The 14,384-nt window shown below is 42.1% G+C and overlaps 1 protein-coding gene across 7 annotated transcripts in view; it reads right to left on the reverse strand.

Moving 5' to 3' along the window:
- Nucleotides 1–14,384, reverse strand: part of NfI (Nuclear factor I) — a 408,654-nt gene that overhangs the window by 95,967 nt on the left and 298,303 nt on the right. For all 7 annotated transcript variants that reach the window (XR_011700587.1, XM_071584089.1, XM_071584086.1 and 4 more), the window contains exon 5: nucleotides 5,308–5,367. Coding sequence is in view for 6 of the 7 variants with exons in the window: in XM_071584089.1 (XP_071440190.1) it covers nucleotides 5,308–5,367 (60 nt within the window). In the remaining variant the exon portion in view is untranslated. The remainder of the gene's footprint in view (nucleotides 1–5,307; nucleotides 5,368–14,384) is intronic.

Genomic DNA, 14,384 nt, shown 5'->3' on the forward strand with positions numbered 1-14,384 from the left:
AGGCTTATCCGGAAAGGATCCAGCCATGCAATATTTTGAGAAATAGCCTACCTAGAACAATGAGGCCTTAGTCCCCATCGAATTATTCCCCACACACACCCTCACACACTCATCCCAGCGTCTCTTTCACTCGCAAAAACAAACGGCGTAGTCTTTTTCGAAGTGGTCGTCAGCTGCCTCGTCGCCTTCTCTTTTATCTCGTCGACGACAAGAATGTTGTGCTGCAGTTTCGAATACTTCCAAGCCGCAAGCGATGATCTAAGTTTTCTAAATAGGTGATAACTGTATATGAGTCATGGCTCTATGGCTATGACCCTGAAACCAAAGCCCAGTCGATGTACTAGTAGGTGAATAATAGGCGGATCCGCTTTAAAGAAAAAGAAAAAAGTGGAAGAGAGATGTTACTTCACCCTAGTTAGACCTCATTTGAAATATGCCGCGAGTATTAGGGATCTTTGGGAGGAAATTTGGCAGCAAGAGTTAGATGAAGTCCAGAGAAAATCCGCCGATTTTTGAAAAATTGTTCAAATAAGAAGACGAGTGTGACGAGGCTTTTTAGGGGAATTAGGCTGGGAGCCACTTGAGATGCAAAAAACACAAGAAAGACAGACTTTAAGAAAGGCTGAGGACAAACGAGTTTAATGATGACACTAAAGAAAATTATTATGGCCACCCACCATTTAGGTAGATCAGACCACAAAGATAACATAATGGAGTTAGATTCCAATACGGATATAAATACTCGGTCTTTCCTCGGCCAAACAGTAATCATAATAGCAAGAAATCAAATTCATTTTAGAAGTATAAAAGATATTCAATTAACAAGTCAGGACAAGATTAAACGTTGCGCAGGCATACGGTATATTCGTTGGTGCATGTGTATGTGAATTGATTGAGTATGTATTCGCATCCAAGTAAGTTATAAAGGTTTTTCCATGAATATACACGACTTTGTGGGTTTTTCATGCAGTTTTATTCTCTTTCACGGGTGGTGACCTAACACCCCCGCCACACGCCCTTGCGGGGAACTAAGCAGATGTAGATGTCATCTCAACGGTGGGGGGACGAGATCAAGGCGAATGCGGCGAGGCAGCCGATGGCCATTCCGAACAAGATCGCAAGCCGAGGTCCCAAGGGGGTGTGCTCGGAAGGGGACTCATTGCTCATGGTAGGCTGTTTCTCTCCGAATATTGCACGGCTGGGTATTTTCCAGGCAGACCTCATGTGCGTAAGTGTGCGTGTGTGCACTTAAACATGCATATAATGACAAAACTTTCAGGGTGCCGCTGAAATAAAGGTGACACTAATGTACTTTCAGATCAGCAAGCGGGGTTCATTGTTGAAACTAGATAAAAGCATCTTAGTCAAGGGGTCGGTGTGGTTTTACATTCCGGTACTTTTGGTTCAGTGAATAAGTTAATTGCGGAATATTTATGTTGGAATTCCGCTCGGGACTAGGCCACGCAAAGCAGTTTCATTATCTGAACGTCAAATTATTAACCCTTCGACTACTATAGGCGTGTTTCAAGCCATCTAACTATACTGCTAACCTCAAATATAAGGGAAGAAAGGAAATACGAAATAAAAAATGAAAGATAGACTTTAAGGAAACAAATATAAATGGATATAAAAAATTATTTTTGGAAATAATTGCATTAGAAAGTATGATCGACGAATATTACTCTAGATACTTTAAACTCACGCATACCAACAAAAACCAGTTTCGGCATATCAAAAATGTTTGGTTCCCCTCTGAATAGTATAGCAATGAGGGCTATTAAAATGGACTGAGGTGTGCATGTACAATCATAATTCCTCTCCCCACTCATATGGATTAACTCGTATGAGAGCGTGAGCTTGTGTAAGAAATTAGGTGAATCGTAACATTACTTATTCGCCTTAATATTTAAGATTTTTCCCTTTTACGCGTGCCTCTCGGCAAAATATAAAGTAGCGTCTCTTGTACCCGGGCACTTTTTAAGAAACGACGTTAAAATATAGCCGGGCTCTTCGTTCGCCCTCCCCCGCACAGCCAACACACTCGACTACCTTTCCAGTCTCGCCCGACCCCGACAACAACCTCCCGCCTCCCTGCCCACCCCGACCCTCGGAGATCGCCTCGAAAATAGCGCCGCGGCGTCACTTCTCCGAGGGCGACACCTCTCCAAGGCCCGCGAAGAGGGTCGGGCGGGCGGGCCGGGTGGACGCCGGCTGGGTGCTCTCGCTCCCGGGCAAGCTGGGCGGGCCCCAGTGGCGCGCTCGACCACCTTCAACCCCCACTCCCGGCATGTGCAGGGGGGAGGTCAGCCCCCGGTGCACCACGATCACGACCCCGCGCTCGGTGCATTGGGACGCGTGGAAGCTTGCGAAAGGAGAGAGGGAAGTTACCAAAACGTGGGGGGGGCGACAAAGGCGGTTTGCCACGATAAGTGCGTGCCTAAACATTAAGTCAAAGCTAAACTAAACCATCGGGTGCACTTGCCTAGCGCACATTCCGTCGTGCAACGCAGCTACGCGGACAAAGGTTCTCCGCATGATGCTCTACGCAGCCGTGAGGGGTGATGGATGCCATGGGACCTCAGATCGTTTCCGTGCACCGCGCGCTTGAGGAACACACGAAGGGAATAGTTGGCGGGAAAAATGACATGGAGGCATTTCCGGCTGCTAATCTCAGGAAATCCGAAAAAATATACTCCCCCAATTATTGTTATTTCATTTTATTTAAAATTTTATATTCTTGGACAAGTGAACTAATTATGAGTTCCGCAAGGAATGATTGATCAATTATCCGGCAACTTGACCCTCTGGCTACAAATTTCAAAACAATTTTGATTTTCTTTTTGCTGAATATTTTAACCCAGGAGCATTTTAGAATTGCAAACAACGGTAATGTAACTAATAGGTACTCGTATCTGTTTACATGAGCACAATTTTCAATTAAAAAAATCGCCATTACCGGTTTCACAGTGGTAAGGCATATTCTGAAATGTTTAAATAAACCACCGTGCTTGTTGGAGAACTCAATTCAAAAGCATTATATTTAATGAAGCATTACCCGTCTTAAATACAATGAGCTTTAAGTATAGAGTGGATGCCAGTATAGGTATTACATTCAGAATGAAATTTCCATGAGGGACCACAGGATTAATATCTTTTTCTAAGTCAGTTCCTGTAGATGATCAATATAGGAGCAATGCTCTTGAAAGCGGACCAGAAGTATTAACAGGATGTGACTCTCTCCATCCCAAGACAACGAGCTGGACTAAAATACTTCATGAAGGTAAAGTCAACCCGAGTTTATTTCTGAAACTGAGTTAGATACGCACAAGAGCAGCTAGAACATTCCAGGCGAAGGAAATAGAAAGCACAACTGCGAAAAGTTAGAAGCCTCGTATTTCTCTCGAAATTTTATCAGCTGCAACAAAGAGAAGTGCATTATTTTCAGGACTAAGATCCATTCTACAAACTTCGTTTTTTTATAGATTCTTGGGTGCACCACCGATTGTCTGAGCTTAAAGACGTATACGAGAACTGACATGACAAATTCAAAATTCAAATGCGAACATACTGAATCCCTCGAAACGACTGAGGTGGAGATTCGACGAAAATGAACTTTTAAATTTCCAGTCGGCAATCTCAGCGAATATCGCTAAAAGTGCGAACAATCATTTACAGCCCCGCGGCGACATGGAACATCAAAATATAACTACGGGTCGTTGCGATTCGGCCTCATCTCGAAGTTTGAATCGAAATTTATTCGCCTCAAACACCATCTATTTGTAAAAGTATCGGGGGATTAACTTGCCCTAACTAAACTAGTGGGTGAAAACGCTACCCGACTTTAAGGCCATGAGGATAAAATACATCTAAAAGTAGACATGACCACGTTCTTTCTACGAAGATCCCGAATCACATTCGCAATATCCGCGACGCGTATTTTAAATCTGCTGCCAGGAGTTCGCTGCTAAGGAGGTCACCTAGAGCGTAACCATCTCCCTGGAGCGAATAAATAACTCAATTCACTGAACGTTAGAGGCACGGCCGGGACACTTGCGTTCGAATCCTACCACGCGCAGCACCTGAGTATATTCTCGAACAGTTAGGACAAATATTTTTTTCGATATCTTTAACGGTCAATGACTGATCGTTTAACCATTCATTTTATTGACCAATGTTTAGCAAATTTTCAGTTTGAATAAGAACCGCTAATGCGGGAATAACTGATCAGCTGGATTTTACGTCAATCATCTGAAAATATCGAGTTTATAAATTTTTAATCAACGAAAGTCAAATGTAGGTTTTTATGAAAGGTCCGAATGTGAAGAAACAATCCGAAACATTTCTTCGTAAACGTACATTGATTACCTCATCGATGAGACCTTATAGAAACATTCTTTTTTGAAACTGAAACTATGACTTCTATCACCGTTTTGGCCTACCCACTGAAGACGTATTTGGTCGCATTTTTACACCAAATAAACATTTTACCTATCTTAGAAATCACAAACCTTAGTGATTGAACAGGAAGTTAGTATTTTAGCGTCAATTTATCATTGCTTGCGATCGTAGAGAATCCTGAGGATCATTTTAAAATTTACGAAGACATGACTACAAAATATAGTGAAATGCTAAAATACGCCCCGGGTATATCGTCCAAGTCAACTAAACGACAACCCATATCAAAGAGTCTTGCATCTAAAAAAATAATTTTACATTGGATATCATAATTCTTGGAACGCATTTGGCAATGGCTTAATTCTTTTTTCTCCACAATTAACAATTATAAGGAATGACAATCTACCATATATTTATAGGTTTCCTTAGAGCTAATTTAAGAATATCTACAAATGATGATTTTAAAATGCATGCGCTTTTGAAAACCGAATACACATGTTTTACTCCTCTCATTAGAAATCATTCCCACCTTTTAAAAATATGGGTAGAACAACACTGAATAAATGAAATTTATCCAATTTGGACGCATCATGTAAGTTTCCTTGTCAGAGCCTCCTTATCTTTTATCCATGCTGAGTGCACACCGAGCTGTCTTCCGAGATTAAAATACCGAGGTAATTCATGAAGAAAATATCTCAGTCATGCTAATGAAAGTCTATATTTTTCCAACCAATTACTTATTAATCACACAAAAAACACAAGTCAACAAAGTAGAGGGATTATATGTAAGGTGTTAGGTGGCAGGACTCAGAAGTTGCCGTTAGTTTCTTCACTCTCAATTAAGGAATATCTCTCGGTTAAAAAGATCGTGAGCACTCTGAATATGTTAGGATGGACAAAAATTAAGCTTACCTTTGATTCCCCTTTCATCATCTTTCTCGTTATTGTTGTCGCATAGTCCACTCAAGATTTCTGTAAAAAAAAGAAAATTCCTCCTTCAAGGATTCTTCCGGTTGAAGAGATAGGGCATTTTGACAAGATATTCAAAATTGTGATTAACTTTAGTACTCCATATATAAATTACTTTGACAAAAATATCGAGAGTTTTTACATGAATGAACATGGTTAGAGCCCGAACTGTGACATTTCTAGAACCTTCGCCGAAAATGGAAACGCTTTGCAATTTGCCTTCACAGAAAGAAAGCAAGCTTGCTCCAATATTGACTGTTGAACTTCAATCGTGGAATCGATTAAATCTTGAGTTCAAAAATCAGATGCCCAAAATGACAGCATAATCAGAGGAGATATTTAAAGTTTATGGAAAAACGTGGTAGAAGTTAGTCGTATTTAAAAAAAGACTCTCAGAATATTCCACGGCACAAAATTTTAATAAACGGCGCGCATTTCGAATCACGGAGTCATCTTCGGGCCTAGCACCTCTGTGACTAGAAATGGCGCATCGTTTCTTGCATATGCTTTGTGGAAAACCTTTTGCATTCTTTTTCTAATTGAAGCGGTAGTAATTATATCAAGAATTTAGGACCATATTGCTGTCAAAGTAAAATTCATACCTTAAAAGAGCGAATCTTACCACCAGCTTTCCTTTCGTATTCATTCCATCCATGAACATGTATGTTTTATAGGAAGAATCAACATTATTTCAAAATATAACGAATTTTATCGAAAGAAATATGATTCTCCTGCTATTAAACTTTACAGACCCAAAAAATGGGTCGCGGAATTGAAGCAATACATTCCAAAGAGGCAGCTCATCAACATTTCATTTAGACTTGTATATCGTTCGAAGAATTTCCACTCGATTTCGTCGTATTCTATTTGCATACGCTTTTGGAAAGAAATAAGCAGGAGAGTACATAATCATGGAAATTCTGAGCACCAACAGCCGTTTCTCGGGAGTAGGGTTTATGGACCCTTTTCCTTCGTCGCAATTCGCGGGAGGGAGGGAAAACAACTAGAACATTTTAAATTAATTCAAGGCAGCCCAAGGATCATTCTTTGCCTTAGTTACACAAACATGAACTAAATGCTTAGTCATTTTCGAAAATCCAAAGAAATAAAATTCACCTTGTGCCTAAAAACTATGCCCTCAACTGGAATTCAATAAAAATACTTAGGAGAGCAATGGCCACAATCTCTATTTTTGTAATTTTGTGGCCTTAATTTCATTCTGCAGACTTAGTTCTCAGAAACATATAAAATATTCATGATCATCCACATTTTGCCTAACGAGGTAAAAATATTTCCTTGGTTCAGAGGACTTCATAAATTAGTACGTAATGCAAAACATAGACGCGGCTGTTTGCCTCGGAAAAGAACTATCAAAGCACACCAAAATCCGTTCGATAACCATGGATTTATACATTTTTGTAACAACACCAAATTGAAGACGTTTATATTTTCTCAGGTCATAGCAGATTATATTGCACCATTGTTTCATTACATAAATAAATAAATGCAATACAGGAACACTACATTTTGGGTTTGTGCTCATCTATGCGAAAGAATCGTGAAAGTTATCTCAGTCGGGACAACTGCCCGCGCCCGGCTAGTCAGCCTCCGGCCCGGCATCACAGGGAAGATCCTCAATCAAAAACCCTGATACCAGTTCCATTAAACAACCCCATACATATATTTGTGAAGTCCACTGGGTTCAATTTATATGCAAGGTAAAGGGTTACCATCAGAAATATACGAAAGAGGTGGGGAAGGTGGAATCGAGCACATCAAAAGCGCAAAAAAAATGTTTCCTTGACCGGGACTCGAAGGATCTTCGACTTGCCGGGTCGATGCCACTGAGCTATTGAGGAAACGAATATCCGCGGGTTTAACGTGTATTCTTTAACATACGTTCCTATCTCTTTTCCTTACGTCTGTATCCACGTGAATAAATGTGTGTTCGCAATGACACGGTATTTTTTATTTGATTGTGTATGCGAGGATTAATGCATAAAATTTTTAAACATGGACTGCATTATCGTATTTTAACTATATATAAACATACATATATATATATACATATGCATATATATACATATGCATATATATGCATATGTATATATATTAACGTATGGGTCGCGATAGTCCAGAGGGTAGAGCGTCGGACTGACAGGAGGGTCCCGGGTTCCATTCCCGGGCAAGGCACTCTGGCTGCTCCACCCAAGCTATGCGATTTTTCGGGTACCAGGTCTTCCTGGGAAACCATAACCGGAACAGGGAAAGGAACTGGCCCCCATACCCTGATGTGTGAATTTCACACGCCGTCGGGCTTAATACTGGGTGAACTCTACCATCACGTACTAAACCGACCTTCGGGTTGATTACTGTGTTTATGGCTTATATACATACGTATATACACATATGCATATATATATATATATATATATATATATATATATATACAAATACATATATACGTATATATACAAATACATATATACGTATATATACAAATACATATATACGTATATATACATATATAAATATATATATATACATATATATTTATATTTTTTAAGGTAATCTACCGGTTAAGGTAGGTTTTTGGATGGACGCAGCTTCCAAATAAATATTTTGTGACTCCTAACAAAACACTAAATCCAGTATCCCACTCCACATCAGGTCCCTCTTCATCTCTGAGTACTTTCTTCCTCCCTTCATCCCGTCCAACATCCCTATCCTGTTCCTTCCCTTTCCTCGTTTGCCTAACATTCTCCCCTCAATTACATTCTTCAGCATCCCACTGCCGCCCTTCATCAATTTTTCCTGCCCCCATAAAATTTCTCCCAACAAACCCCTCTCTTCGCCTAAAATACCAAGTGCTTCCTCATTTGTTTTCTTCTCGGTCCATTTCACCTTCTCCATTCTTCTCCTAACCCACATTTCTAAAGCCTCCAGTCTACGTCTATCCTCCTGCTTCAATGACCACGTTTCCGCGCCGTACATAGCTACGCTCCATATCAAAGTTTTTACGAGTCTTTTATTAACATCCTTACTCAACGTCCCTGTCATCAACTTCCTCCTCCTTGTGAAAGCTTCTTTGCCTAGCGCAATTCGTCTCCTTACGTCCCTACTACTTTGACCATGTTGGTCCAAAACACTACCGAGATACGTAAAGCGTCTACCTGCTCTATTTTTCGCCCTCCTATTTTAATGTTTAGCTTAGCCGTTTTCTTTCTAGAAAATCCTTTTTTTTCCAATTACCTTTGTTTTATTAATATTGATTCTCATCCCATACCTGTCGCACTGAATTTCCAATTCACTCAGCAATGCTTGCAACACCTTGGCTGACTGACAAATTAAAGCTTGGTCATCAGCGAACCTAACTGATTTTACGAATTCCCAGCCCACTTCCATTCCTACCTCCGGTTCTTCCCATGCCTCTTTAATCATTTCCTCTACATACAGGTTGAACAGCAACGGTGATAATGGGCAACCCTGCCTTACACCTCTTCCTAACACTGCCTAACCGGACTCCCCGTTCCCCATTCGCAACTCAGCAGTCTGAGACATGTACAGGTTGTGGATAAGCCTCCTTTTCCTCCAATCTATTCCTATATTCTGCAATATACTCATTAGTTTTTCCCAATTCACTCTATCAAACGATTTTTCAAAATCTACGAAACAGGCAAATACGTCCTGATGGTATTCTATATTCCTCTGGATTAGTGATCTCATAACTGCAAGGCATCACGCGTACCTCTCCCCTTCCTAAACCCAGACTAATCATCCCCTAAGTAATCATTTGCCCTACTCTCTATCCTTTTGTTTATGATTCCGAGAACAACTTTAGCTGCGTGGGATATCAAACTTATTGTCCTGTAGTCCTTACATGATGCAGCCTTTACCTTTTTCGGAATAGGAACTCACACTTATCTCAGGAAGTCTTCCGGCCAGATTCCTTCCTCGTAGATACTACGAATCAGTCCATATAGCCTCTTCTTCACACATTTTCCTACACCTTTTAGTAGTCCCGCAGGAATCTAATCCACACCCACGGCCTTATTTAGTTTCATAATGAATAAATATGACATTTCCAAATACCCCGTTCAACTTTAAATACATTTCCTTTCATGTCATCGTAAATATTTGCAGCTATCGGCGACTTTCTTTCTAAAGTGGAGAATGAAAGATGAAATTTGTAGGATAAACGAATATTCACACTAAATTCAGATGTAACGAACGAAGAGAAAATACAAAATTTATCATAAACAGCTCGTGGTAAACAATAAAAAAAGGAGGGATAATCGATTTGATTTAAAATTAACGAAGACCAGAAGAGCTTATACACATGTAAATCCCCACTTACATCCCGGGACGTTTGTGCCGTCATACCAAAAAGGAGAGAAAAGAACAAGAGAATCCATGTGGACTAATTACTCTTAACTCAATCTAAGCACCAACTGCCCCAAGTGCGTTGCTCCTCAGGCTACGATCATTAGGGTCCTCCTCACTAAGTATTGGACGCCGTTCGACAATTGAGTCTCCAAAGAAGACAACTTCTTCTTTCTTCTTCTTGGTTTTGTACCTCTGAGAATCGCCACACTATATCTTTCGAAATAAGACGTAACATCACGCCAATGGTTTAAGAAAGAATTGAATGTCTGTCATGTGCCAACGGTTTGCATAAAAGCCGTATCTGCTGGAAGCCACCACCCTTATCAACATTTCAACCAGGGCAATCAACCCGTGGGTTGGTTTAATAGGATAGAGGAAGTGATAACCTAGTACTAAAACCTACAACGTGTGAAATTCAGGCGAAAAGATTCACACGAAGGGTCCAGCTCATTTCTGACGGCGACAATGAATAGAGGTATCATCCTGACTCGAGCAGTGGTCATCCGGTCCAGCGCTCTGCCCAAGGACAACTGGCGGCTCCGTCTGCAGTCATAAATATATTCTTTGAAACTTAAGGCGCGTGGTTTTTCCTGGCTCATCACAAAAGTACCCGCGAGAGGAAAGTGCGGAAAATACAACGTTGCTCTACATTGGCAACGAGGGTATTCCCGATTCAGTGGAGTGAGCGTTCGAGAAGTCGGTAAGCATTTCTTCGAAAGGATAAGCAAGATGGTCGATACTGAATCAACGACGAGACTGCAAGCTTATTTGCCCCTCATTTCGAAACAGCTGTAATTCAAAGAGTAGGGTTTTGTAAGGATTCACCTCTCAATTTAAACCCCTCCCATGCGCAGAAGACATGGAATCTTCCATGTCTTCTGCGCATTCACATGTCTCACAATTCTTCCATGTCTTCTCGCCTCTCTTCCGTACAAACGCTGCCCTCAACCTGGGCTAGCCAGCACCAGAGCACCTTCTCCCTCTCTCGCGCCCCCTCCTACCATCCAACGTCCGTCCTTACCCCCACCGCCCCTCCTCGCCCCTGCCACCCCTCTGGTACTCCGCGAGCAAAGGCCAAACACCTCGCACTCAGCTGCACCCACGGCCCGCCCCCCTCCAGCCGGCAACTCCGATTCCTTTTCAAGACCAGGCGTGATTACATGGCGCCATTATGACGCATAATGATGAGGATAGGGGGCTCAGAGGGAGAATCCGCGGCCTTTGGTCTTTAAACCACGGCGTGGGAGAACCACACTGGAAGGAGTTCGCTGCGGAGTCGAACTGGTTGGGCGGAGAGGCGACGGTGATGCCTGCGCAGGAGAGGGGGAAAGTGTGACTGGAAGAATTTCTCTCCGACGCTCGAAAAAGTCGCCCGCAGTGTGTTTTAACGTCTCCCAACATTGCATTCAATCAATGAGAGTCCGAGGGTCCCAGAGCACGTGCCATTTCCCCCAATTCGTGTCCTCCCCGCCCGAATTTGCGTCGGTGAGCCTGAGTGTTGAGAAACCGTTTATTCCCTGTTTGTCAGCCAAACTTCGAGGCCCGACGCTCGAAGACGCGAGTCTTGGTGCACTGGACATGTAATAAATACATCCCAGACCCGGCTACATTGTTTGAGGAATCAATCAAAATTAATGATTAACTTCTAGGAAAAGAAGAATTCAACGGTGAACAGATGAATGTGACATTATCGGCTGGTAATGGAACATGAGGGTCTCTCATCATAAAGACCTAATAAATAGATCAATCTCAAATTACTCATTAAATGCCTACGCGATATTCCTGTATACTAATGAATGTGAACATAATTATAATCAGCCGTAAAGATTCCCTATTGACTCAAAAATTTTGGCCACTCATAAATAAATAACGCAGAGAACGGCCGAATAATTTGTTCTCGGTTATTATCACGCCATCTTTCCACGATTATTAGCGAAAACATGACCGAGAACTCCACCGTGAATCTGTTCCTTACGAGCGACAAAAATTTGGCGTAAAATTATCAGCTTCCTTTCCATCGTTCCCTTCACTTTATCAACGCTTAGTGGGAATAATAAACTGCCTTCTCTCGTGTGACGAACGAAGCAATAACGGAACGGATCGACCAGCGTCCTCATTGCAACGGAGGGCCGCACGGCGTAGTGGGGACGCCGCTAAAAGCCATTCATGCAGCCCGCCCGCAATTGGGGCCGGTGGGAATTTTTTCCTATCTCCAAGCCTTCGTTTATAAACAAGGGGGGTTCAGTAGCGTTTATGGTACACAAAACATAATGTGATACAGGAATGTATCACTTATACCTGCTCATAAAATCCCATTTGAAAAATATTGCCACAGTTAGGGATCATTATGTTTATCAAATGGGAAGAGAGGATGGAATGGAGATGGCCATTTCAAAAAAAGCAAAATGAAAAATACGTGACCTTTGCTACGCACGTGCCACCTTCTCTGGGAATCAAACCCCTACGCCAAAACACACAAATGTGACGCTCCGATGATTTGTAATTATTTAAGAACCATTTGTTTCCAGAATGGAGCGAGTACTTGAAAATATAAACCTAAAACTTAGTCGGTATTACATTAGATTCTAGAAAGAGTGGAAAAACTACTGCAGGAGAGGATTCGTTGACGGAAGTGATTGAATTAAATCTAGTCCGTGGAACAAGAAGAGGTAACTAAAACCACTGTCTTGTAAACTAAGGCGGAAAGAATTCGAGACAAAAACACAAGTTTTTCCCTGAAACATTTGTTTGGATGAATTGTTAAATGCATTCCTTACTACGAAATCAGGTGTCTTTTTAGACCAGATGTTTTAAACAACCCGCCTGCTCAAACCTTGTTGCTATTAAGAGGACCCGAACGTTAATTTAATCCCATTATCGGCCCGAAGAAAATGTAACAATCTACTTGTATGTATGTACCTACTTGATTTTATCCGAGTTACATTATTAGGTGACATCTCTTATGATTATTCCATTTACTGTCAGTTTTTCGATTCCTTTTAACTTTAAAAGATCAATACTACAATATTTTATTTATTTATTATCTCTAATCCTACCACCCAACCGAAATATTATCTATTTCGGGGTTATCATTAATTGAAAATGAATTCTTTATGGAAAGTTTTTTTTTCAATTTAAAGGGTGATATTCCTCAAATTACCTCAACAGATTCAAAATAACCTTTCTGAAACACTCCCTTCGTTCTCCAGTCAAAAGGTCGTCATTGCATCGACAAACAGTTCATTAATACATATATATTTATACATATTATGTATACAAATTATTCATACTTATACACGTACAGTTATGCATTTAAACATTTATGATAACTGTTTATTTTTCTTCCTCTTTAAATTCCTTTCAGCCAGTTTAATAATTAACTATCAGCATGCATGTCGTTATCAGTCTCCCTCTCCAGCTTCTTACTTCAACTTTTCTACAGGTGGTTCCAATGAGGTCTACTATCCAAGACGGCGCTGGCGACCAAATGTAATCGAAGGTATGACAAGTCGCGACTTTTCATACCTTCGAAGCGAGGAAAAATATGTGCCTCAAACACAATTCCAAAAACATGACATTAACCATCTGCATCAGTGCTTCAAAATAAATGATATTCCCCGTGGGGTAAAATACTGGAGACCTATAGTAATTTTGATTAAATGGTAACATAATCACTTCTCGGTTCGCACTGACACGGTGTGCCTACTCCGCAGATGGCGCCAAGCCTAAACCGGCACGACAGACGGAAGAGCTTCACCGTCTTCGCCGGAAAGGCTCACGCCTCGACAACATTCCCATCGATTTGATATCACCAACAATAAAATGTCTCCCCGCCTCCTCGGAGGGTGCTTCGGACGGCATCACGCCGTGCCCGAACGAAGCCGCAGAAAGTGAACAAAAGCGTCAATGGCCTTTGAGGAATCCCACTGAATATCCTTCGGCGCGTATTAATGCCGTTCCTCCGAGACGGCAAACCTTCGGTGGACAGACGCCGACGCCCTAGCCCCCCTACCCTAATTCCCATCCCTCTCACTCACACCGCCACCTCCGCCGCACGCATTCCCCCTCGCCTTCCCTCCCTAAATACTATCTCGAGCACGCTCTCACCACGGAAGGCATAAGGTTGTGTTCCTTCCCTGACTCGGAGAGTTCGTCATTTCCGAAGTTACGAGTTTTGTTTTCGGGAGAAAGTTGGTAGGGGGGCGCATGTGTTTTCGGATCGCCCGCGTGGCGGCAATCTAGGCCAGGGGGTCGCGGTTTGAGGACCAGCTGAGGAAACAACATGAAGATGTTACAGATTTTAATCTTCATCATCCCATCTCCCGAGTCTCCCGCTCCCCCGCTGATGCAACCTCCCTCCCCGGCTCCTCCTGTAGGGAGCGCGGCCTGGTCGCAGCCGAAGATGAAAGAGGGAGGGCATCGCATCCGATGGGCTGGCCGAGTGGAGGGGGTCCCACCTAGGCGGGGACATTTTGCCTCTCCGAACGCCGTTTGCTCTTGGGAGCGTGTTTCGTACGTGTTCTTGCACCCACCCCGGGCCTCCCCAACCAAATACTGCCTTAATCATGAACGTGCAGCATGGCATTTCCACGAATGACGTAAGAACGCGAATAAGAATGTATATATATAAACCA

The sequence above is a fragment of the Hetaerina americana genome, unplaced genomic scaffold, assembly GCF_022747635.1.
Source record: "Hetaerina americana unplaced genomic scaffold, ioHetAmer1.1.p SCAF_16, whole genome shotgun sequence".
In the NCBI taxonomy this organism is placed as follows: domain Eukaryota; kingdom Metazoa; phylum Arthropoda; class Insecta; order Odonata; family Calopterygidae; genus Hetaerina; species Hetaerina americana.